The 23,279-nt window shown below is 36.0% G+C and overlaps 4 protein-coding genes across 5 annotated transcripts; 3 read left to right on the top strand and 1 right to left on the bottom strand.

The window, feature by feature from the left end:
- The first annotated feature begins 297 nt into the window (after positions 1–297).
- LOC105163045 (calvin cycle protein CP12-1, chloroplastic) lies at positions 298–973 on the top strand. Its single transcript, XM_011081253.3, has one exon. It carries the CDS (start codon positions 376–378, stop codon positions 763–765), a length of 390 nt encoding a protein of 129 aa, XP_011079555.1. The 5' UTR covers positions 298–375; the 3' UTR covers positions 766–973.
- Positions 974–1,387: 414 nt separating this feature from the next.
- On the bottom strand, positions 1,388–2,765 carry BZIP53 (basic region/leucine zipper motif 53). Its single transcript, XM_011081252.3, has 2 exons — positions 2,609–2,765; positions 1,388–2,432 (listed from the first exon to the last, which is right to left on the bottom strand). The coding sequence occupies exon 2, from the start codon at positions 2,078–2,080 to the stop codon at positions 1,664–1,666; it is 417 nt and encodes a 138-aa protein (XP_011079554.1). The 5' UTR covers positions 2,081–2,432; positions 2,609–2,765; the 3' UTR covers positions 1,388–1,663.
- Positions 2,766–6,646: 3,881 nt separating this feature from the next.
- LOC105163046 (Vps51/Vps67 family (components of vesicular transport) protein) lies at positions 6,647–15,558 on the top strand. Of its 2 annotated transcripts, XM_011081254.3 has the most exons (20): positions 6,647–6,968; positions 7,748–7,887; positions 8,156–8,210; positions 8,329–8,436; positions 8,748–8,846; positions 8,993–9,070; positions 9,851–9,928; positions 10,256–10,411; positions 10,751–10,851; positions 10,962–11,026; positions 11,854–11,927; positions 12,021–12,087; positions 12,596–12,714; positions 13,169–13,435; positions 13,524–13,640; positions 14,077–14,148; positions 14,228–14,278; positions 14,458–14,688; positions 14,769–14,945; positions 15,036–15,558. In XM_011081254.3, the coding sequence occupies exons 1-20, from the start codon at positions 6,783–6,785 to the stop codon at positions 15,150–15,152; spliced, it is 2,358 nt and encodes a 785-aa protein (XP_011079556.1). In that variant the 5' UTR covers positions 6,647–6,782; the 3' UTR covers positions 15,153–15,558. The 2 variants fall into 2 exon arrangements, with proteins under 2 accessions (XP_011079556.1, XP_088737676.1); XM_088881550.1 differs by lacking the exon at positions 6,647–6,968 and having other exon boundaries at positions 7,828–7,887; positions 8,156–8,217.
- A 736-nt stretch (positions 15,559–16,294) lies between these two features.
- Positions 16,295–22,615, top strand: PRL (Minichromosome maintenance (MCM2/3/5) family protein). Its single transcript, XM_011081255.3, has 15 exons — positions 16,295–16,635; positions 16,728–16,795; positions 16,889–16,948; positions 17,045–17,268; positions 17,639–17,816; positions 17,908–18,030; positions 18,122–18,211; positions 18,908–19,050; positions 19,595–19,772; positions 20,011–20,202; positions 20,288–20,460; positions 20,620–20,823; positions 20,994–21,159; positions 21,520–21,741; positions 22,240–22,615. The coding sequence occupies exons 1-15, from the start codon at positions 16,605–16,607 to the stop codon at positions 22,342–22,344; spliced, it is 2,157 nt and encodes a 718-aa protein (XP_011079557.1). The 5' UTR covers positions 16,295–16,604; the 3' UTR covers positions 22,345–22,615.
- Positions 22,616–23,279: the final 664 nt, after the last annotated feature.

Genomic DNA, 23,279 nt, shown 5'->3' with positions numbered 1-23,279 from the left:
TTTTTGACTTGCCTGTTCAAATTGATATCCTCCTTTTCTTGTTCACATTTAGATTTTTTTTTTTTCTCTTTTTGAAAAATGAATGATTAACCAAAGAAAGACCTCAACCAGCACAGATGATGAAGAACCAAGGTTTGGTTAGAGAAACCAATCACACAGAAAAAAAAGATATTTCTGTACATAATATCTCGTCATGAGATATACGTGGAAATCTGTGATTGGTGCTGAAATGATAAGAAATATGTGCCCACAGTTCACCACATTCCCCAATTATATACCCTCGCAAGACCCACCGAAACAAGTATCATATACCTTCACAAGATTTTAGGCGCTTTACCACTGAAGAAAGGAGTAGCAGTTTGTCAGAATTCGATAATGGCAGCGGTGGCCGGAGTTAGTATCACAACCCCAAAAGTCTTCGCCAAGCTATCAGATTCCTCAAAACCTCATGCAGTCAAGTTTTCGTTGCTCAACAGCCCATGGAAGAGGTGCACCACCCAATTTAGCCACGGCCGGATGTACGTCCGCCCAGTGGCAGCTGCGCCTGATCAGATCTCGGATAAGGTGGAGCAGAGCATCAAGAATGCACAGGAAGCCTGCTCCGACGACCCCGTCAGCGGCGAGTGCGCGGCGGCGTGGGATGAGGTGGAGGAGCTGAGCGCGGCGGCCAGCCATGCGAGGGACAAGCAGAAGGAGTCGGATCCATTGGAGAATTTCTGCAAGGACAACCCGGAGACCGATGAGTGCCGCACTTATGATAATTGATTATTGCTATAGTCTGTTATTGTGGTTATGGGTTTGGGTATAAACCTGTTGTCTGGGACTCTGATCTTGAAGGTATTAGTGACAGCACTTTGGATCCGTTTGGGATGATTAATTAAAGCATATACAATACTCTGTAAGTGCTATTGGTGATTAATCTGTTTGATGATTTATACTACAAATTACATGAAATATTCCAAATTTAGATTTACAGCTATTTGTACAACCGAACAGAATCCATATCAGAAATTCCACAACTAAACTGAAGAAACAATTCATAGTACTGATTGATAATCTATATAGTGGTCTGAATTTACTAGGGTGTTTAACCTCGACCTATTTCATGCGTGGCATAGATGCAGAAGGTAAATGTTGGTTGAAATAAGGAGTAACACGTTATAGAGCTTAAAAGAAACAACATTGCGACATTTATGACATAGATAGCAGAAAATTGAGGATAGTCCCAAGAATATAGGACAATATCTATAGAAATATCATAATACGATAAGGGGAACACGTTAATTACACAATACCTTTGTTACAAAGATGCCATCAACCAGCATACACACGAGTACAAGTAACAAACCATGTAGCAGGTTCGATTTATTGTGCGCCATCACTGTAATAATTTAGAACTTAAAACAAATTTATTTGTGAGCCATCAATCAAGAAACAAATTATAATAGCTACAAGGGAGATCCATCCAACATGACAAAGCCCATCGCAAACATATTTTAACTCCAAAACTAAATTAACAGACTTCTTAATAATACAAGAACCCTCACTACCTGATCTCAGACTCATCATTAAAAGCAAATATCATAACTAAGACTAATATACTCAAAACCACCATTGGAGAATCAGAAGGGCCGTTCAAACCAATTATCCTTTCCACCATTTTTCAGTACTGGAACATATCAGCAGAAGCTGGGATGGGCTGTACCGGACAAGGCAGCTGCCATGGCTCAAGCGAAGTATCCGGGATATCCGGAATGTCAAATGCCAGGCCGCTGACCTCAGATGCAATTTGAAGTACAGAATTCAGCGATCTAAGGCGGTCAGTTAGCTCCGCCACCTGAGCCCTCAGCACATTATTCTCAGATGCAAAATTAATATACAGCTCAGAAGCACCATCAATCATCTGCCTGAGCTTCTTGTTCTCCTCCTGCATCTTGCTCTCTTGGGCAATCAGCTCATCCAAGTGTTGTTGCTTCCTCATCCGGGACCTACGAGCGGATTCCCGGTTGGACAACTTCCGCTTCCTCTTTCTTTCATCCAGGTCAGAACCTGGGCTTGTCGGCAGCTGTTTTGAAGCCATTCCCAGAAATGAATGAACAATTGATTGGGTATGTACAGTTGATTTTGTTCTAATGAAATGAGGGCTAATTGAGGAGTTCGATTGGTCAGCAGAATTAAATCTTAACGCTATCAAATCAAGGTTACAGAGGATCAGAAGGCTAGTTCATGAAAACACATAGAACCAGTACAGGAATACTACTGAGAAGGAGTGGAGAATTCTAATTCGACGCATCAGGACGCCGTACGTCATAAGAACCCACGCAGACAAAAGTACAGAAACATAGAAACGATGCTCAAGATTCAACGTCTTCAAATTCTAAATGTCTAGTCGCAGTTACGGTACAAAAAACCTAGATCTGTTCCCGATCAATCTGCGGACGAAAACAAAATCAACAACAAAAAAAAAAAAGTTAACACAGCGGATCAAAAACCAAAAGCAAAATCAAACCAGTAAATAACCAACAAAAGAAAAAAGAAATAATAAAGAAGAAAACGAATGAAACGGAAAACAATGAGAAACGAAAGCAAAGGAAAAGGAAATTCTAACCTTATAGAAGCCTCCGGAGTGTGTCGAAAGAGGTTTTTGGCGTGAAGAGAGGGGGTATTTATAGTGAGGGAAGAGGGGTTTGTAGCTTGTCGAAAATAATTATTTAATCAATGAGAATCAAATTAAACGATTAATTAAAAGTTTTGAAGTGGCGCCAGAGGGAGTGGTGGGTGGGGTGCGCTCTGAATATTAATAGGAATACAGCTAAGCAATTGAAGCCCATTGGTTGGGACTAGGAATCTTCCCTTGTAATATTCTATTCTAATTTAATTCCTTACTCCTACTTACTTATTAATTTCTTGTTTTACCATAATATTAAAGTTACAAAATTGCCCTCCATCTTGTCAGAATGTTGAATAATTTATTTAATTAAAATTTACTAAAAATCAGAAATATTTAGAAAAACTCTGTAGAATATAAATCAACAGGAAAAAGAGAGGTTTTCAGCTTGAAATATTTTGTTGGGAGCAGTGTGTGTGGAGGATGAACTGTCTTTAAATTAATTCTATTTATTTATTTATTTTAAATATAATATTTTGATCTATATATTTTATTTTTATTTATAATATATTTTAAAATTAAATAATTATTCATTATATGCATCTGAAATGGATAATGGCATAACAACTAATTTATACAAGGGCAAAGAGAAGTGTAATTAAAATAGTAGCCAGTACAGTAAGGCAGGGAGCATTATCTTTAAGAAAAGGTTATCTTTTGAACGCGCACTTTCCTATGTCGCTACTTTTCCTTTAATATAAAGTGCAACCCAATTGCATCAGATTGTTAAAACTTGAAACAACAGAAAAATCTTCAAATTACTATTACCTTTTTGTGGAATTCAGGAATGGTAGTTTACTTATGCTGACCGGTAAACCAAATCTACTTATTTGACCAAAGGATAAACTAATACTAGGAGGTCTGAACATGTGGTTCATTCCGCCAATCTACTGCTCTCCCTCTCACCACACCTTTTACTACTTTTTATACTATACAATTAAATAAAAAATATAGAGTCCCTCCCTAATAAAAAAATATTCCGCAATCAAATATCCACCTAAAACCATTCAATAATTATATAAATACTACTTTTAACTGTTGTACGATTTTTGAGAAAATAATATTTTTTTATTTTATTAGTTATGCCCGTTTCATTATTTGTCTCATTCACTACGGAATTAGTATTTTTAGCCTCGTAACTTACAAAAATTAGTACTTTTGGTATTTAATAGTATATCGCACGTACCTAATATGTGATTGTTAAGTACTTTTGGTTGAAAAGAAAAATTATTTATTTTCAGCTTGAGACCATTTTTTAAGAAAAATATAACTGCATTTAAGAGGAGGAAATAATTGTTGAAGGAAATTAGGACAATAAATATACTGATTTCTCTCTTATCTCACAAAAATTGAATCATTTCCTTAAACTCTTACATGTTATGAATCAATATCGGGCCTAATCTTATTAATCACAATACATAATATTATGAATCAAATCTATTTAATTGGTATAAGTAATCTTACATGTTAAAATTATTTTTTTTATCTAAATTACCCTATGACTCTGTCCTCATCTCCACCCTCTCCCCTCTTTCTCCCATTTTCTCTTTCTTTTCCTCGTGACTTTATAGGTGCTTATTCCTCCCCTTCACCCATATTTCTTTGATCAAAATCCAGCAAATTCTGTATTCTCTCGGTGTAATTCTTTTGTTGCCGGTGGATGACTGAAACAACGAGTAAATAGTATTATCAATAGACGCTTATTCCTTCCCTTTTCTCTCATGATCAAAATTCGATTAATAAAATATAGTAAAAATATTACTTCTTTTTCTTTTTATATTTAAAAAATATTTGAGTTTTTATCATTATTTACTTAATTGAATACATATCTCAACTTCAGCTTTTTATAAATATTGACAAAGAAAAGGAAATATTTCACAAATTAATTTTATTTTAAGCAATTGTATTTTAATAAATAATTTAATATTTTTTAAACCATTCACAAGCTATAATATAAAAATATAAATACCTTAAAAATTGATACCATTTATAGTATTCATTTAATCATACGTTATAATCATTTCAACCAAACACTAATTATATTATCAAATAAGATATCTCACATGCAATACCTCAAATCAAACATTATATAATGTAAGATAAAATTAATAATTATTTAATTTTCTATAACACTTAATTCTATCACACGAACCAAACGAGCCCTTTGTCTTCTAGTTTGTGGTCGTTATGTGGCCTAGTTCCGTCAATTGTTAACAATTCGGCCAGACGGCAGGTCCAACAATCAACAGTCGCGGTGCAGCTGAAAATTGGGAAGCTGGTTTTCTTGCCGTGGTAGCAACAATCAAAAGGTGGGCTGAATTGAAAGGGCGTGAAGGCTGATGTAGGCTTCTTTGTCGTATATCCTAACTATCATTCATACCCTTCCAAGTCAAATATGTAATTATTTGTGAGATAAATGTGTAAAACGTGTGGGGTAAAAAAATTAATGATAATAATTAATCTAATATATATTTTTCATGTATAGTAAAGAAATGTGTTTGAGATATATTTTATTTGTTTTAGATCTAAATATTTTGCATCAATCAAATAGACTCTTAATCTGCTCGAATGAGATGAAAAGAAAATAATACTGCAAGCATAATTTTTATTCTCTTATTGTACTTCTACGCTTGGTCATATGAGTTTGAGCGCAACATATATTCATTGGTATCTATAATTTATTATAAAATACTTTAAATTTGATATTAACTTATAATACAATGTGATTTGAGGTTGAAAATGATTTGATCCGTCAAAGTTGAACCTTGATGGCGATTCGAGTCGAAATCTACACGACCTCCTTGATTAGATGAACTAGTTCTCCAAGCGGTTCGAGGTCGCTATCTCTCTCATACTAATGAAAGAGCCATGAGAAAAGAGAAGCAGATTGTTAGGCTTGCTGGGGTGGGCCCCAACTAAAACCCTCCGATGCTTAAGTCAATATTTGGTATCAAGGTTATGTAAGCAGGTCGCTGACGAGTTAGCGAGCCTGACGATCTAAAGTAAAGAGTAATAGAAATGGTGTACCATAAATACACTGACATGAAGTATTTATAGTGTAACACTGGGGGTTTTGTTAGTTCGATAGATGTCTTCTACGTGTCCTGGGTTGCTAGCTAGACCCAACCCAAATCGTGACCCGACCCAATAAGGAAAGCGCTAATATCTCAGGTAAAACTATAATTTTAAGGCTTTTCAGAGACAAAATAATTTTTTTAAAACAAAATTAGGGTTTTACTCATTATATGATTGATGCTGAAATCTCAAGCATCTCATATATCGTCCTGTTGAGTATTAATTAATAGAAGTAATTATTTAATTGTGGAAGAAATAATCTTTTTTGTCCTCAGGCCCATCAAATATGTTTCACATTATTTTTAAGGCATTCAAAGCCTCTCAAGTCACCAAAGAGTCCACATATCATATTTAATAGGATTGGAAGATGGACTTAACTAAGGCTGAAGAATCGAGGTTAACTATACATTTTGATTTAAAATTTCAGACAATCGTTAGGGAAAAAGGAAAATAATCCACAAAATTCAAATGATACAATATCTTTAATTAATTGAAATTAAGATCTAAACATAAAAGAATAATTGCATCTTATTGTCTATTTATGTAAATTATTTTGATATTTATTTTTAATATACTTATTAGAAATATCAACATTATTTATGCAAATTATTTTTATTTTCTTAAATTATATATACATTTTATAAAAAGTCAACAATAGTACGTAAATTATTTTTATTTTTTTTATTTGATAGAAGTGATTTTTGTAATTATAAAAAAATTAAAATATTTAATACAAATAAATTATAAATCAAAGATATAAATGTAATTATACTAAAAAAGAGTTACAGAAAGAGTAAGAAAAAGAGCTACAGACTAATGAGCGTGTTGAAGCATAATTTGAAGTAAGCGCACGACGCAAGTAAAAATCGTTTTCAGGAAATAAAAAAGTCGCATTTGCTGCATCATGAAAAACGAAGTACTAAGTCCGTCCGGTCAAATGAATTCAGCGTGTACCTCACTTATCCCGCCGGCGGTAGACTTCGAAGTCCCTGCCCCTGAGTAAGAAAGCGAAACTGAAGAAAGAATTAAGGGGCTAAAAATGGAGGTAGAAGGAGGAGCGACGTTGGACGACAAGGCCAAGAGAATGAGGGATCTCCTGTCGAGTTTCTATTCTCCGGATCCTTCTTCCGCGTCATCGCAGCAGCCGAACACTTCCTCCAGATTCGCGACACTTGATACCATCAACACCGCCTCATTTGACGCCGACCAGTACATGAATCTCCTCGTATGCTCAATCTTAGCTTCGCTCCGTCTTTCTTAGATGAAATTTGGTTTATGTTGGTTCATCAGCTTGAATTTTGGATCTGGAAGACACTTTAAGTGACATAATATATAACTGGAACTTCTAATTAATGTTAATGCTTTCATGCGTGAGATTCACCAATTATCGTCATGTTTCTTGGCAATATGATTTGTTTCGTTTTGTCAGCTGTATTTTAATGTGTATCTGTCTAATTGAAGTTGATTAGGAAGACTTTCTTCTGGCTTCGGTGTGTCGCTGGGACTTAGGAATGACTCCAAATGACTTTGTCCATGAGGAAATCTTTTGACTTAAAGCATCACCTGTTGACTATTGAGGCAGAAATTTGTGTTTTCTTTCAAATTTGGATGGATGTAGCCATGAATCCTATGTATGTGTGATTGGCTAAATCGCGGTGGCAATGCTAGAGTACCGAGGATATAAAATGGAAGAAAAAGAGAATTTGTTTAGGTCTCTTGCAGACGTGGTCTTCTAGATACATGGATCTGTGAACTTGGAATTGGAGTGAAATCCGGTAGTAAAATTAGCGGTTTGGTTCATTTACCAGGATCTTAGTTATTGTGATGAGAAAGTGAAGGATTGGTTCATCCATTCGATTCATGTGGTAGTATTGATCATTTATATGCGTGATTCACTTATGTTTGTTCTTCCCTCACCTCGAACTTGCTCTGTCTCATACATTCCGAAAGCTAAGATTTCTATATCCATATTGTTTTCCCTTATGTTTCTAAATGGCTGTGTAGGTACAAAAGTCCAATATGGAAGGACTTCTTCAGAAGCATGTTGAAATGGCTGCTGAGATAAAAAATCTTGACACTGACCTGCAAATGTTGGTGTATGAGAATTACAACAAGTTCATCAGTGCAACAGATACAATCAAAAGGTAATCTTCCTGTTTCTGATACAATATTAAGGTGTTCTATCAGTGAATTAAAGTTCTGTATTGTGGTTTAAGTTTACTTGTTGAACATGTGTGCAATTTTTGTGATTTCTATCAGTATGAGTTCTTGGTAATTATCTAATTTAATTTGAATGTTAAGTGGGCACAGTCTCAACTCTTTTGTTGACTAATATTTTGTATAAACTTTTATGACTTTGCTTTGCATGGTAATCTCCTTACAATGCCGATCCAATATCTTCTCTGCTTCCAGGATGAAAAGTAATATTGTTGGCATGGAAACAAACATGGAACGGCTTCTTGAAAAGGTGTTTGGTAAAGAGTTTTTTTTATTTCTTTCAAATGACAGTTTTTGGATATACAAATTTAGGATACATTGCAAGGAACACCATTTGCTGACAATCAAGTATCTGATTTATATTCCAGATAATGTCTGTGCAATCTAGAAGTGATGGGGTCAACACCTCTCTCTTTAAAAAGAGAGAGCATATAGAAAAGTTGCATCGCACCCGCAATCTTCTACGCAAAGTTCAGGTATTCGCGCGGTTTAGTAACTCTATCCATACTTATCCTGCTATGCAGTGGCCTGGTATAGAATTTTACAAAATAACTGGTGGATGACTTCTACCAAAAAAAGTTCTGTTACTTGTATAGCAAGGATGAAAATTATGTGATAATTGTGGCAAACCTCATTTATGAAATAACCTGCTCTGCATCAGGCATTGACTGGAATAATCGAAGAATTGAATCTCTATGTTTCCCATCTGTGAAGATTTTGTTTTTCATCCTAATATACAGTGAATTGCCATATAAGTTACAGAAACTTATCTTTTATGGTTAAGCAGTTTATATATGATCTACCTGCAAGACTTGAGAAGTGTATCAAATCAGAAGCCTATGCCGATGCTGTCAGGTATTATACTGGAGCCATGCCGATTTTCAAGGTTGGTATATTCTTACTGCATATTTTTGGACCTGGAATTCTGTTTGCTTGTAACAATTTTTATTTGCCTGTAATATTAATTGTCATCATGTTGAACTTTATTTCATCAAAATATTCTATTTCTAACCTGTTTCATAATGTTACCAGGCATATGGAGATTCTTCTTTTCAAGACTGTATGCGACAATCTGAAGAGGCAGTTGCTATAATTATAAACAACTTGGAGGTATGGCATCTTTTCTTTTACTTGTCAGTCTTCACCACTTGAACTGAGGATGGTCAGTTGTCAATCCATATTGAGGATGGATAAGTGTTATCCAGCTCATGGTGTCTATATTGTTATGACAATGTTGGCAACAGCATTCAAAGTGGTCTCTAATCATAACAAAGCAATCGAATGATGTTGCCAGTTACAAATCCTGGCTATCCATGAAAAAAATGAGAGAAGGACCAATGACATTATCTCACCAAAACAGTTAGAATTAACTTAACATAATTTGACATGGAGTATTCATTTTGGCAAGTGCTTTTGGTCCTTGTTGTGTAATAGAAATAAAAAACTAGTGTTGAAGAACAAATTTACATGGTACATAACTCCGCCTTTTGGGTTCTGAAGAAATGAAAGACAAGAAAAATGAAAAATTAAATATCCCTGAAACTATTTTATGCCTTCCAGTTGGGATCGGTCACATGCACCTTATTTAGACTCTGATGCCTCAACTGTAATTGGTGCATGGAGTAGGGACTGTCTGTTGTATAGAAGAGAATAAATTCGGGTTGATTTCAATGCTAAAATTAGCTAACAGATTTTTAGTATTCTTCCTTAAACATTGGAGTTCTGCAGTTACTCTTTATAGTTTCCTGCAGGCTCCGTTTAGGTATAAGAATATGGACCATTCCTCGTGGGTATGTGCATGCATAGGGGTGGATGGGTTGAAATGGAACCTCCTTTCAGATTGTTATTTTCCAGAAAAATTACATTTCATTTTCTTACTACTGCTTTCAGGGGAAGGTTTTCTCAGATGCTGAGTCCATACAAGCAAGAGCCGAGGCTGTCATGCTTCTTAAGCAGTTGGACTTTCCGGTTTGTATCTTTGGCAGAGCTTCTCAATGACATTTCTGATTCGTCTATGCATTATGCATTACAAACTTAGTATATCTGATTGTGAAACTTAGACTGATTTCAGAATTTTATATCATACTATTGATTGTTTTTCAATTATCAGAAAATTTTAGTTCTCACACTTATTGCATTACAAATTTAATATAATTATATTTGATTGTTAAGCTTAGGCTTTTTTTTCTGGAATTTTATATATAGTGTTGGTTATGAGAAAGAATTTGAATTCCCACACTCTCTAATTTATCTATATTGTGGTGGTATTGTTGAGAGTTTTGCATCTTTGAATAGGTTGAAAGCGTGAAGGTTAAATTGTTTGAGAAGTTGGAACAGTTCCTTGTGGACCTGAACCTTGATTCCAAGGAATTGACAAATTCTTCGGTGGATGTTAATGGGTCTCCTGACACAGGAAGAGTTCCTGATGCGGCTCCTGCCACTGCACATGAGGTGATAAAGGAAATATCATCTCCTGATTTATTTTATCATATATTTGAAATTCTGGATAATGGTTCAATAATTTGGTTGAATGTGTAAGCGGAAACTTGCCTGCATCGGATACATCAGATATGAGCACTTCTCTAGAAAGTATAGCTCGCAGTTTGGTGGAAGAAGATAGAATGAGGTGTTCTTGAAAGTTGACACTTCCCAAGGCACTTGAAGAATTATTGTTATTGTTCTTGCTTTTAAGAAGTTTGGACACTACCAATTTCTATCTTAATGATGGTCCTTTGTTTTCCCATGTTTTATTGCTCATTGCAATTTAAGTTTCTAAACATTACTTTTCAGGCTTCTGTTCGTGAATTTGCGGAAGCTGTTCGTGCTTATAAAGTAATTTTCTTGGATTCAGAACCACAACTATCTAAACTCGCACAAGACTTTGTTAGGAAGTATGGTTCCCATTTCTTAATCAATTTCATTTGGGTACATCATTTACGCTGGAATTAGGGTGGTGTTCTTATGTTTGTGCTTGAATTTGTTTGTGTTGCTTAAATCTTAGGCACTTTGAGGCTACTCATCAACAAATTGAGAAGCAGCACTCTGCAGATCTTACGACAATCCTTCGTAAGTTAACCACATTTCTTCATGCTTACTACTTTCAATGCTCCGAATCTTATAGCTGTTTATTTTTGGGTCTTGCTTGCATGAATGAACTAAAAAGCCAAAAAACCATAAGATATGCTGACAGGACTGTAGATGTTTTAAGCATGCTCAATAGTCGGAGCTATAATCTCAAGGTTATGCAGAAGAGATTTAAAATGCATTTGTTACTCTTTCAAATTTTCAGAAAGGAAACTGAAGCATTATGTGTTATTAATGCACATAATTTTTCTGCCGGAATCATGTCTTGGCGTCTTTATTTACTTTAGTGGCGTTCTTTAGTTGCGTGCCACCTACTCTGCATAAGGTTAAGTGGCCACTAGAAAATTGGATATTGCCATCTAGACACAAGATACACTGATAGAGTGAGGGTATGGAAGCTAACTTATTTGTGTTTGACCATGGATGTGGCTTCCTTATGGTCCACAGGATCATTAAGCTCTCACTTTTCTCTATTCAGCAGCTCTTCCTCTGTTTCCTTTTCCCCAATTATGAACTCTTTGATGATCGATCCATTTCAGTAGCATAGATGAAACAAGGTCAAGCACTTTTGCCTTCTATTCTAATTTGAGGCCTGACTATATCTTCATTAGTTCTATGCATGGAATTTTTCGCAAAAGTTATATGCCCCGTGACGACATTATTGATTGACCTCAGTCTTCGATTGACCTCAGTCTTCCTCTTCCTTTAAGTCATTATATGAAGAATTATATATATTTGTAACTATAAGACATTAACATTTAGTTCATGTTCTGAACTTCTCATATGAATACAATTGTTATATTTTCCAGGAGTCATCTGGAGTGATGTGCTTCTGCTGGATGAAGTGCTACCTGAAGCTTCTCTACCTGACTTTGCTTTGCAGGTCTCATTGTCAATGCTTAAAACCTGAGAATATACCTGGCATGGTCAAAGCATCGTATAAACTATGATAAGTTGATTGTCGTATTGGTTTCAGTCTGCTCGTGTTGCTGTCAAAGACTATATATCTAGCGCGTTTAGTCATTTTCTGCTTCATATTTCAGGTATTCTATTTTTATATATTGTAGATCAAGTTATTCCATTTATTGGATGTATTTGAGCTTTTCAGATTAGAATTATAACTTATGTGCTGATGCTAGTTTATACCGAGTTTGCTGTATATCAAGACTGTCAAAGTGTTTAGTAATTCAAAGGCACATCTCTGTCTGCATTTCTTTTTGCTAGCCTTCTCTCTATGACGGACATCATATTTTATATTTCTACTCATCTTTGTACTGAGCAGAAAATATGAGTACTAAAACCATACAAGTGTTAAAATATTTATTTCTTGTGCGTTTGATTCTAAGTATGGTTTTATAGTAATTTTTTCAGCTAGTTCAGGCAAAAAAAAAAAAATCCTGGTATACGAACTATGTCTGGAGATTATTAACTTGTTGAATTTGCTCATTGTATCTGGTTATGGACTAAACATATACTAATTATTGGAGTTTGGAGATTATGAGCTTGTTGCATCTTAGTCGTTACCAACTATGGTTTCCCTTTATTTGGAAGATGCCGTAATGAAAGTCCAAGGTAGACAAAAGGAGGGAATAGAGGAAGAATATCCTTTGCAGGCAGCTCTTGAGGCCAGCCAAAAGGCAGTTCTACATGGCAGTATGAATATCTTCCTGGTAAGACAAAGTTACAATTATATTATTTTATCAAGAATTAACCCCTTTCCTTGTTATCTTTATCAAAAGTTTGTTAGAGAGCTTAGATCTTTCTTCTTTCCCTTTTGGGTAGGGGTTATCATTTCAAGTCAAATCGTATCATGATCCGATCCCCTTGTTAATATACAATATGAATATTAGGTTAAGAAACTGGCTAGTATTTCACATAAACTTGGGAAGTATGTGATATATGTTGATGGGAGAAAAAGAATTAGAATGTTGCATCAGTAAAATAGGTGTTTGAACTGGAAAGATATCCTTTTCTCTCCATGTTAATGCCAGTCTTATGATTTTATGGTGGTGCACTGAATTTCCAGCTTCGCTTCAGTGGAGTGTCTTATTCTCTTACTTCTCAGACTCATACATTTATCTCAAATGTCTGGGGCCAACTAATTTCTGAATAATTTCTGAGCAGGAATTCAGACGGCTTCTTGATGAAAACTCAGAATTATTACTGAAGTTGAGAGATCTAACAATTGATTGGGTCCAAGAAGGTTTTCAAGATTTCTTCAGGAAACTTGATGACTATTTCTGCTTGCTCTCTGGAAAGAGTACTGTAGCCAGTCAAGAAGTGAATTTGCTAGAGCGGATGCCAGGCGATAAAATTGCTGCTGGTCTTGTTCTTGTGCTGGCTCAATTGTCTCTTTTTATTGAACAAAGTGCTATCCCAAGAATTACTGAGGCAAGGAACCAACTTTATTTATGTAGTCTAAAATGTCTATTCCTCAATAGGCTCTGGACATCTATGACATTGCTAATATGATTTTCAGGAAATAGCATCCTCTTTTTCTGGTGGTGGTGTTCGAGGGTCTGAATATGGTCCAGCATTTGTTCCTGCAGAAATTTGTCGTATCTTTCGGTCAGCTGGTGAAATGTTCTTGCACCTTGTGAGCTTTCTTGATCTAAATCTTACGCAATGATATCAATTTACATTTGTTATATCTTATACATCTATATACTGACACATCTGGATCAAAATCTAACGTACCAGTAATGATTGAGGTGCATCAATATGCCATCTAACAAGGATGTTATGTTCTTCATAATGCTTGCCGAAATGCCATAGTAGTACTTTAGTGCCTTGCTTCAGTTTCCTAGTTGGTGGACAGAGTTTAATGCTTTTTAAGTTTTAAATTGGTATTTTGTTCTGCAGTAAGTTGTTTTCTTTTTTTTCGGCTTTTACCGATTGACGAATTTGTGATGATTGTTCAAAGGTCAAGCTGGACATTGCATTTGCACATTACTGAGATTGTTTTGATGAATGCTTCCTCCTATTGATTGGGAGCTGCATTAGCTCTTTTAACACCTTGCTGTTGTTTTCAGTACATAAATATGAGAACTCAGAAAATATCAGTTCTCTTGAAGAAGAGGTTCGCAGCGCCCAACTGGATCAAGGTGAGTTTTTATCTCTTGAATTTTCTTTTCTTCTTCTGTAATATGTGTCTCATAATGTATTCCAATCCTCCTTTCTTAGCACAAAGAACCAAGGGAAGTGCATATGTTTGTGGATTTACTTCTTCAAGAGGTAATTAATCTCAACTGGTGTTTCATGCCTTGTATCTTTCATAATTCATTTGCAATGTTCTGGTCCTGTTATTCAACTTCGTCTTCAATAAGTGCAATTGTTTAGTAGCGAAAGTAAGCTTTTTATACCAATTAATAAATCTTTGTTGAACTAAGTTTTAAATTGATTTCACATTTCAGTTTGAAGAAATAAGAACTGAAGTAAAGCAAATTTTGCCTCAAGGCATCCTTCGTAAGCATCGACGTACTGACAGCAATGGGAGCACTGCATCCTCACGCAGTAATCCTTTGAGGGATGATAGACTGAACAGGTCAAACACACAGAAGGCGAGAAGCCAACTTCTAGAGACACATCTAGCTAAACTGTTCAAGCAGAAGATGGAAATTTTTACAAAAGTTGAGCAGACACAGGTTTGGGGCATTTTAGCCTGTACAGAAGTAAAGCATATTAATGTGGTAGAAAACAGTATTTACAATGCTTTTAAATGCAGGAATCTGTCGTAACAACAATCGTGAAACTTTCCTTAAAGAGTTTACAAGAGTTTGTGCGGCTCCAGACATTTAACCGCAGTGGATTCCAGCAAATTCAATTGGACATTTACTTTTTGAAGTCTACTTTAAAGCGTATTGCTGAGGATGAAGCTGCTGTTGATTTCCTGCTTGATGAGGTAAAAACCCTTGTTTCAGGCCATTGATCTTTGCCAAAATGCTTCTATGTTAAAATTTGCACGAGACACTCATGTACTTTGACTGAGCAGGTTATCGTTAGCACTGCCGAGCGTTGTCTTGATCCGGTTCCTTTGGAACCTCCCATCTTGGACAGACTTGTGCAAACAAAGCTGGCCAAGACTTCCGAGCAAAGCATGCCTTCTTAGGAGGAAAGGTCAAATTAGGAAGTGTTGTCATGCACTTAACTGTTGTTTGAATGATGATTCTTCTCAAGTATTAGTCACTCAACTTGAGCATAAATGTTCCCCTCAAATCTTGGCTTGATTTATTTGATACAAGTTAGGATCGAGCATTCTGGGGACATGTCAAACTAGTTGTTGCTCATGCCACAGCAATGAATTCCCAGCATGCTTGAACTATTTGTGATAAGTCGAGGACTGCTGAATCTAATTGGTGGACGTCTCAGCGAGGATATGATATGCTTGCTTTTGTAGCATAAGAAAAGCTATAAGCACATAGATGTGTCAAAATCTGTAACCACATATGTATGCTTTTTGTAATTGTAATTTGCTATTTTTCATTTTTATATCCAAATTTGTCTCCTGTGTTGTACATGCTTTTCTGAATTTGCTATACAGTGGGACACTTCATCGCTGGGTGCATAAAATTGATCTGGGATTATTGTTGGAAAATTAGTTGAAACTCTATAGTATTACTCCTATAAAACTTAAGAATTGAGTACAAGTTATGGTGCGACGTATAAAACGATTTCCCCTCCTCGTTTTGTTTGATCTAATTTCTATTATGTTTGATATTTAACTTATTTAAAGGTACACGAACTTTTTCTTTCAAGAGCATAATGCGACATGTTTCATGCCTTGGTCGGTATAATTTCCCAACTCTCGTCATTAATTTTCCTTTCCAAGGGGTGCAGTAATCAATTTTAAATCATACACTAGGTTCTGTTGTACAGATATGAGAAAAGGAGAAAACAGAAGTTTGTAAAAAGAAACAACATTGTGTGAGAAAAGAATAAAAAAAAGAAATTTGAGAAGAAAAAAGTTTAGAAAAAAATACGGGTGATGTAAGAGATAAAAAAAACTTTGTAAATATGAGTTTATTAGAAAATATTAAAATTGCTATTATAATTGAATTTTATTGAAGAAAATTGATTGAATTAAAGTATAAATTTGAATATTTAAAAATTGGTATTAGAATAGGGCACTTTTCAGAGCTTTCTTGGGCTCAATGTGATATTAATGAAATTTGAAGGACTCGATTGCAATTTGTTGCTTTCTCCTCTTTCCCGCCAAAAAGCCTCCTGTAATACCCCATCCCCTTCATTTTGCCGCCAATCCCCAACTCCCCGCCCAATCCCTGCCCCTCCCTCTCCCTCTCCCGAACAAGGAAAGTAGAGGATTCAGATTCGGATAGGCGAGTCAAGGCGTTTGTGTGAAAACTCTATCTGTCTAAAATAGAGATGGGGAAGGTGTTCAGTCAGTAAGGCAATCTCCGATTGAACGCATCCCTCGAATTTGTCAATTTCTTCTCGAATAAGGAGAGGAGGCTTGAAGTAACCTTTCAAAAAGTCTCCCTCTCGGAGTCTCACTTACTCACACACGCATACACACTTACTGAGAGGAGTTGACAGCGGAGACATGAACGACCTCAACTTCAAACAAGACAAAGGCAAGCGGCAAATCTCCTTCTCTGTGTGTGTATATGCATGCATGTGTGTGGGTATATATTTTCTAATTATTATTGGATTTTCCTGGATGCAGAAATTGCGAAAGATTTCCTCACAAACTTTGCAGGTCCAAACGGCGAGGCTAAATACATCAACATCCTCGTAAGTTACTTCCTTTGTAGCTCAGCTATCAAAAAATGAATTAATTTATCTGGCCTTTCCTAATTGCTGGTTTCTTTCCTTATTTATATTCAGCAAGATGTTGCTAATCGGAAAACTAAGGCCATCCAGATCGAGCTTGAAGACTTAATTGATGTAAAATCTCACAACTGCTGACTCTGTTGTATCTTATCTAATTTAGGTGAAGGATTATCTCTGATTAGGTTCTTGTTTTGTTTGAGGAAAAACTAGTATAAGGATTTGGATGAAGAATTTTTGAGGCGAGTCACTGAAAATACTCGGAGGTATATTGATGTGTTTGCAAATGCGATTGATGAACTACTGCCAGAGCCAACAGAGGTGCTTCTGGATGACGACCATGATATTCTGATGACTCAAAGGGCGGAGGAAACAACTGAAAATGGTGGTGGCTCTGATCCGCAAAAGAAGATGCCTCCAGAGATCAGAAGATTTTAGTAAGAATCATTGGGATCAGCCTGAAGCTCCTATTGTTTAATCAAATTGATGTTTCAAATGTAAACTATTAACATTTGTCATTGGTACAAAGTCTTGGTTAGTAGCTAGTTAAATTAACTGTTGGACATGGAAACGACTAATTGCCTGATTATGGAAGCATAAATAAGTTTTGTGGGTAATGGAATAGTTCACTTTTGCTTATAGTGTTGTATCACATGTCTTTTTCAATGTTTATGAACTAGCAATGCCAAAATTGATGTGATCGAAATAGCACACACCCAAAATGAAAATAGAGAAATGTATATTCTTTTTCTAGGAATCTATTGAGGAAAGAGAAGGGCCACTAACAATGTCTCTTTGTGGAACCAGTGAAGTTTATATTAGAGCATCTTCAAAAGGGCGACCTTTCACGATTAGGGAGGTCAAGGCTTCATATATTGGGCAGCTTGTGCGAATATCTGGCATTGTGACACGTCGCTCAGATGTCAAACCGCTGATGCAGGTGGCTGTCTATACATGTGAGGAGTGTGGATTTGAAATCTATCAGGTTTTGTGTTTTGTTCTCTGCTTAATGTCGATTCTCAGTATCCTTAAACTTTATATGGTAAATAAGAATCCTATTATTATATATGAAACAGGAGGTAACTGCTCGGGTTTATATGCCTCTATTTGATTGCCCATCTGAACAATGTAAAGTAAATCATGCTAAAGGCAACCTCATCCCGCAGCTCAGAGCATCTAAGTTTCTGAAGTTTCAGGAGGTTTGGAATATGTCAATATTTTCCTGCGATGTCCATTAAATTCAGGAGGTCCTTTCCAAAATTTTCTTCTAAAATTTAACATTGTTTTTAGGCAAAAATTCAAGAACTAGCTGAACATGTCCCTAAAGGTCACATTCCTCGGACAATGACTGTTCATTTCAGGGGAGAGCTAACAAGGAAGGTTAGTGATATTTGTAATCTTTTAGGTGTTTGTAGAACCTTTCTGGTGCATGCCTACATCACACAAGTTCAGGACCTGGTTCCTTGAGTGGGCAAGTCTTCAGATGTCATTTTTCTTTCAGTGTTTCCAGAACCTATCTGGTGTACCTCTACAATACAGAGTGAGAGAGCCTGGATCATGTAGTTGAGTACACTAGATATGACTTGCGCCAAATATTATGGGACCTGGATAGAGGTCTTAGTATTGGTAAATGTTCAAATGCCATGCTTACTTAAAAGTTATTTCAAGTTAAACTTGGTAAAAATATTATATATGAGGTAAGATGGTTTCTCAAATTATTAAAAATTGTAGAAAATGCCTGTTCATACCTATTTTAACTAGTTATATCTAGTTAATATTCTGTACAAAATATGCTCGTTCAAATTTGGAAACAAGGGTGCACCATACCCATCTGTGTGAACCAAATGTAAACATGGTATTTTAAGCATCAAAATATGGACTATACTTTGTTAAGTCTTCTTTGGATGCATTAATCTACTAAAACCATATGGCATATTTTTTACTCTCCAAGTAATCTTATTTGTACTAGAGCTCAATGCTTGGACAAGAGCAGTTGAAAAGTTTTTTACTGGTCATTTACCGTCTTTCAGCATCTGGTCATTATCTTTTCTCTCTAAGTTGTCCTTAATACTGCAGGTTGCTCCTGGTGACATTGTTGAGTTGTCAGGAATATTTCTTCCAATCCCATACACTGGATTTAGGGCAATGCGGGCTGGACTAATTGCAGATACATACTTGGAAGCCATGTCTGTCACCCATTTCAAGAAAAAATATGAAGAGTAAGACATTTGCTATATTCATCTGTTTATGCTTACTCTTGGTTAAAGTTATTAAATTTTGTGAAAACAACAAATTTGGAACAACAGATATGAAAGGCTGCTGCAATTTGAAAACCAGCACCGTTCTAATACTGTAATTAAATCTCCAGGTCATTATTCACGGAAAGAATAAAGGATTGTTAGTGAATAAGGTTGCAGAAAGAATGAGAAATCCATTTTATCCCATCTTACCTTAATTGAGAGAGAAAAGAAAAACATTAATCTAATGGCTTTCACATAAGACTCCTATTGAAATTATTATTTCATTTGATTGGGTCTGTTATATATGAAAAATAGTTGTGATTAATGATCATAATTGGATCAAGTTCTGTGTATATATTCGTTCTTTCTCCTGTCAGTCTGTCAAGATAACTATCCTCAACTTCCATCTGAAATCAGTGTCTTTTCTCATTCATAGGGCATGTACTCCAGTTTCTTGTCTAATGAAAGCACATAATTTCTGATGAATAGCTTTTTGGTGGAACTAATTGATTTTTAAGTGTAGATACGAACTTAGAGGTGATGAAGAAGAACAAATTGCTTGCTTAGCCGAGGATGGTGATATTTATAACAAATTGGCACGCTCCTTGGCCCCAGAAATTTTTGGGCATGAAGATGTTAAAAAGGCCCTTCTTCTTCTCCTAGTTGGTGCTCCTCATCGAAAATTAAAGGATGGGATGAAGGTAAATGCATAGAAATACTTTTTCTGTGCATTACTTCTGTATTTCTGTTGAGGATGCTGAGTTTCTGATAATAGTTGTTTTTGTCGTTCCTCCTCAATTAGCGGGTAGTCTTGTAGCAGAAGAAAATCTTTGAACATAATTTGAAGTATTAAATATGTTGAGCAGCTGTTTTCATTTTATAAATCTTACACTTTTGTACCATGTCTACTGTAATAAGTATTCTCATGTGATAATGCAGATTAGAGGAGACATACATATATGCCTGATGGGTGATCCTGGTGTTGCAAAAAGTCAGCTTCTTAAACACATAATCAATGTTGCACCTAGAGGTGTGTACACAACTGGAAAAGGAAGTAGTGGAGTTGGTCTGACTGCAGCTGTTCAGAAGGATCCCGTGACAAATGAAATGGTTTTGGAAGGTGGAGCTCTGGTGAGGGTGCTTTGTATTACTAATTTCACTTGTTCCTGCCTTTCTTTCATTAAAAGGGTACCATAAGCTCCAATACTTGCATCAGGTTCTAGCGGACATGGGTATATGTGCCATAGATGAGTTTGATAAAATGGATGAATCAGACCGCACATCAATTCATGAAGTAATGGAGCAGCAAACTGTTAGTATTGCTAAAGCTGGTATCACTACATCTCTGAATGCACGGACTGCTGTCCTTGCTGCCGCTAATCCAGCCTGGTAAACTATTCATAAACTCAGCATAGCAACCTTGGTTTTGTGCTAAGATGCAAGTCTAATCTCATTCGGATTGTTGCAATGATGTATGATCCCCCTTTTTGGCTTGCTTAAAGCTTTGCATGCCATGTCTAATTATTCAACATTCTCCTTTTGCCTTAGGGGGAGGTATGATCTAAGGAGAACACCAGCAGAGAATATTAATCTGCCTCCTGCCCTTCTATCAAGATTTGATCTCCTGTGGTTGATTCTTGACCGAGCAGATATGGATACTGATCTTGAAATGGCCCGGCATGTTCTCCATGTCCACCAGGCCAAGGAATCTCCAGACCTTGGATTTACTCCCCTTGAACCTTCTGTCCTTAGGTAAATCAGCCACAAATATTTTACTTCTGAATTACTTCATACCCAATTTAAGTTTAATAAAATTTGAAAAAAGGGGTATATATTCTTTATTGCACATTTATGTGTATCCTGATCATAAACCGAGTTGAAAATGCTCTCACATGGACCTGAATTCTTATCATGACTACTAGAGCATATATTTCGGCTGCAAGAAAACTGTCACCTGCTGTACCAAGGGAGTTGGAGGAATATATAGCAAGTGCATATTCCAGTATTAGGCAGGAAGAGGCGAAATCAAACACTCCCCACTCTTATACAACAGTTAGGACTCTCCTCAGCATTCTTAGGATATCTGCGGTAAGTTTTATTTTATGAACCAATCCGTGTTGATGGGTAGGTGCTATTCATTAGTTATGGCTCTCGTCAACAACAATTCTAAAATATCATCAGTACGTCCTAGTTTATTGATTGGCCAATGTGTATTAACAAGAATAATTAAGTGGTCTTGCCCCTTAGTTAACAGCATTGAGAAGACAATGGCCATCTTTATCTTGTTTTGGGTCAAAAGCAGTATGAGATTATGTACATTTAATTTAATCACTCAAGTGGACTGCTGACTAATACAGTGTCCTTTCATGGAGAACTTGTTTAATCATCATGTACCACATCTTTTCCTCAGAACTTCCATTGCTAATGAAACTTTCATCTTTTTTTCAGGCTCTGGCAAGACTCAGATTCTCCGAATATGTTGCTCAGAGTGATGTGGATGAGGCACTTAGGCTAATGCAAATGTCGAAGTTTTCTTTGTATTCAGATGACCGCCAAAAATCTGGTCTGGATGCAATTTCTGATATTTATTCAATCTTACGTGATGAAGCTGCAAGAACTAACAGGATGGATGTGAGCTATGCCCATGCTCTCAACTGGATTTCAAGAAAGGTATGTTTCTAAAAGCCTGACAAGACGTTTATGGACTTGGTGGGATCTGCTTATTGAGGTGGTCTCTCATATTTTCATCTTGTAACTAGGAGAAGTTAGTTTATCTGAGTGGGCGGGCTCATGGTTCAACCACACCGGTAATTTATTATCATAACAAAGACAGCAAAAACAAAACTATTTCAGACTAAATTAGAAAATAGAAACGCAACTTCTTTTATTCTAGTCTGGTCAGTGGAGCAGTAAATAGTGAAACTCGATCATTATACATTCGCTTTTCCCTTTTAATTACTAAAATTTCCTTTATTTATGTAATGGAATAAATCCTTTTGTCAAAATATCATATACATTATCTCATGCCATGCGTAAAGCATGCAGGAAATAGGCTTGTCAAATACACAAAAACTATTGTTTTCCTTTGCGTATCCCTAAGAGCTTGCTATGTACCATGGTTATATATTGCTTTTAATTGGCTGAAACCTGATGACTTGCTGTCAACAGGGATATAGTGAAGCTCAGCTGAAAGAATGCTTGGAGGAATATGCAGCCTTGAACGTGTGGCAGATCCATCCCAACACATTTGACATCCGTTTCATTGATGCTTAAGACAGCTGCCACATGCAAGATCGTGTGGTCTTCTGCAGATTGAAGCCAAAGACTTGGATGTTTGCCTCCAAGGTGTATAACTAATGATTGTAATTCTGTGACATTGTTATCTATTAGAACGAGTTATAGGTGACAAGCTTAGCAACATTCTGTAATAGCTGTAGGCGAATGATTGTAATGGTTTGAACTTGATAGGCTGTTGAAGCACTGGTTCATATTCATATGCCCTGTGCAGTCCTTTTTCTATTTTATAAGCATAAAATTTGCTCAAGATCTTCGTGTGCCTTATTTACTATTTTATACAAGCATTGGGTGTCATGGTGAGCAATGAGTGGACGGTGAATTGCAGTTTCTACTTTGAATGCGTAACTGGTTTTTTAGTATTAATCCATGATCAGTGCAGGCCATCAGAATATCAGAAAATTGATTCAGCCATGAGTGGTTATGAATGTCACCAAGACTTCAACTAATTAGGGAAATCATTACCGAGATTACATTGAATGATTGAAATTGTATATGCATTCCTTATAATGGGCTGAGCTAGTGGCCACAGCCTTACATATATCATGATCCCACAAGTGGAGGCCCAATCCTATCGGCCAACTGTGCATAAATCATAATCTGTCATGTTAGTTGGAGGTCCAATCATATGCGGCCCAAGTCGTAAAGCCCAAACAAAGATTGTAAGATTTGGAGCAGAAATTAGATGTTAAACAGCAATTTTTGTTATTATCTCCTTCCTAGTTCCTACTTATTAATTGGTTTTAAGTCGTATGTTATTTTGTTTGTTGTTGATGAGAAATGGGGCAAAAATTTATAAAGCAGACTGAATATTATTTTTGAAAAAGAATGTATTAGTAATATTTATAATGGGCTGAAGGAAAAAGGAAGGAGAAAAGGGTTGAAATGCTATGCAAATTACCAGATTAATGTTA

The sequence above is a fragment of the Sesamum indicum genome, linkage group LG6, assembly GCF_026168435.1.
Source record: "Sesamum indicum cultivar Baizhima isolate 11 linkage group LG6, ASM2616843v1, whole genome shotgun sequence".
NCBI classification, from domain to species: Eukaryota; Viridiplantae; Streptophyta; class Magnoliopsida; order Lamiales; family Pedaliaceae; genus Sesamum; species Sesamum indicum.
This window is presented reverse-complemented; position numbering and strand designations above follow the sequence as displayed.

Excerpts from the sequence above, each read along its gene's own strand:
- LOC105163045 (XM_011081253.3), top strand. The coding sequence starts at position 376 with ATGGCAGCGGTGGCCGGAGTTAGTATCACAACCCCAAAAGTCTTCGCC.
- BZIP53 (XM_011081252.3), bottom strand. The coding sequence starts at position 2,080 with ATGGCTTCAAAACAGCTGCCGACAAGCCCAGGTTCTGACCTGGATGAA.
- LOC105163046 (XM_011081254.3), top strand. The coding sequence starts at position 6,783 with ATGGAGGTAGAAGGAGGAGCGACGTTGGACGACAAGGCCAAGAGAATG. Across the intron at positions 12,088-12,595 it reads TTTTCTGCTTCATATTTCAG|ATGCCGTAATGAAAGTCCAA; the intron begins GTATTCTATTTT and ends TTTATTTGGAAG. Across the intron at positions 13,436-13,523 it reads CTATCCCAAGAATTACTGAG|GAAATAGCATCCTCTTTTTC; the intron begins GCAAGGAACCAA and ends TATGATTTTCAG.
- PRL (XM_011081255.3), top strand. The coding sequence starts at position 16,605 with ATGAACGACCTCAACTTCAAACAAGACAAAG. Across the intron at positions 20,203-20,287 it reads TTTTGGAAGGTGGAGCTCTG|GTTCTAGCGGACATGGGTAT; the intron begins GTGAGGGTGCTT and ends TACTTGCATCAG. Across the intron at positions 21,742-22,239 it reads TCAACTGGATTTCAAGAAAG|GGATATAGTGAAGCTCAGCT; the intron begins GTATGTTTCTAA and ends TGCTGTCAACAG.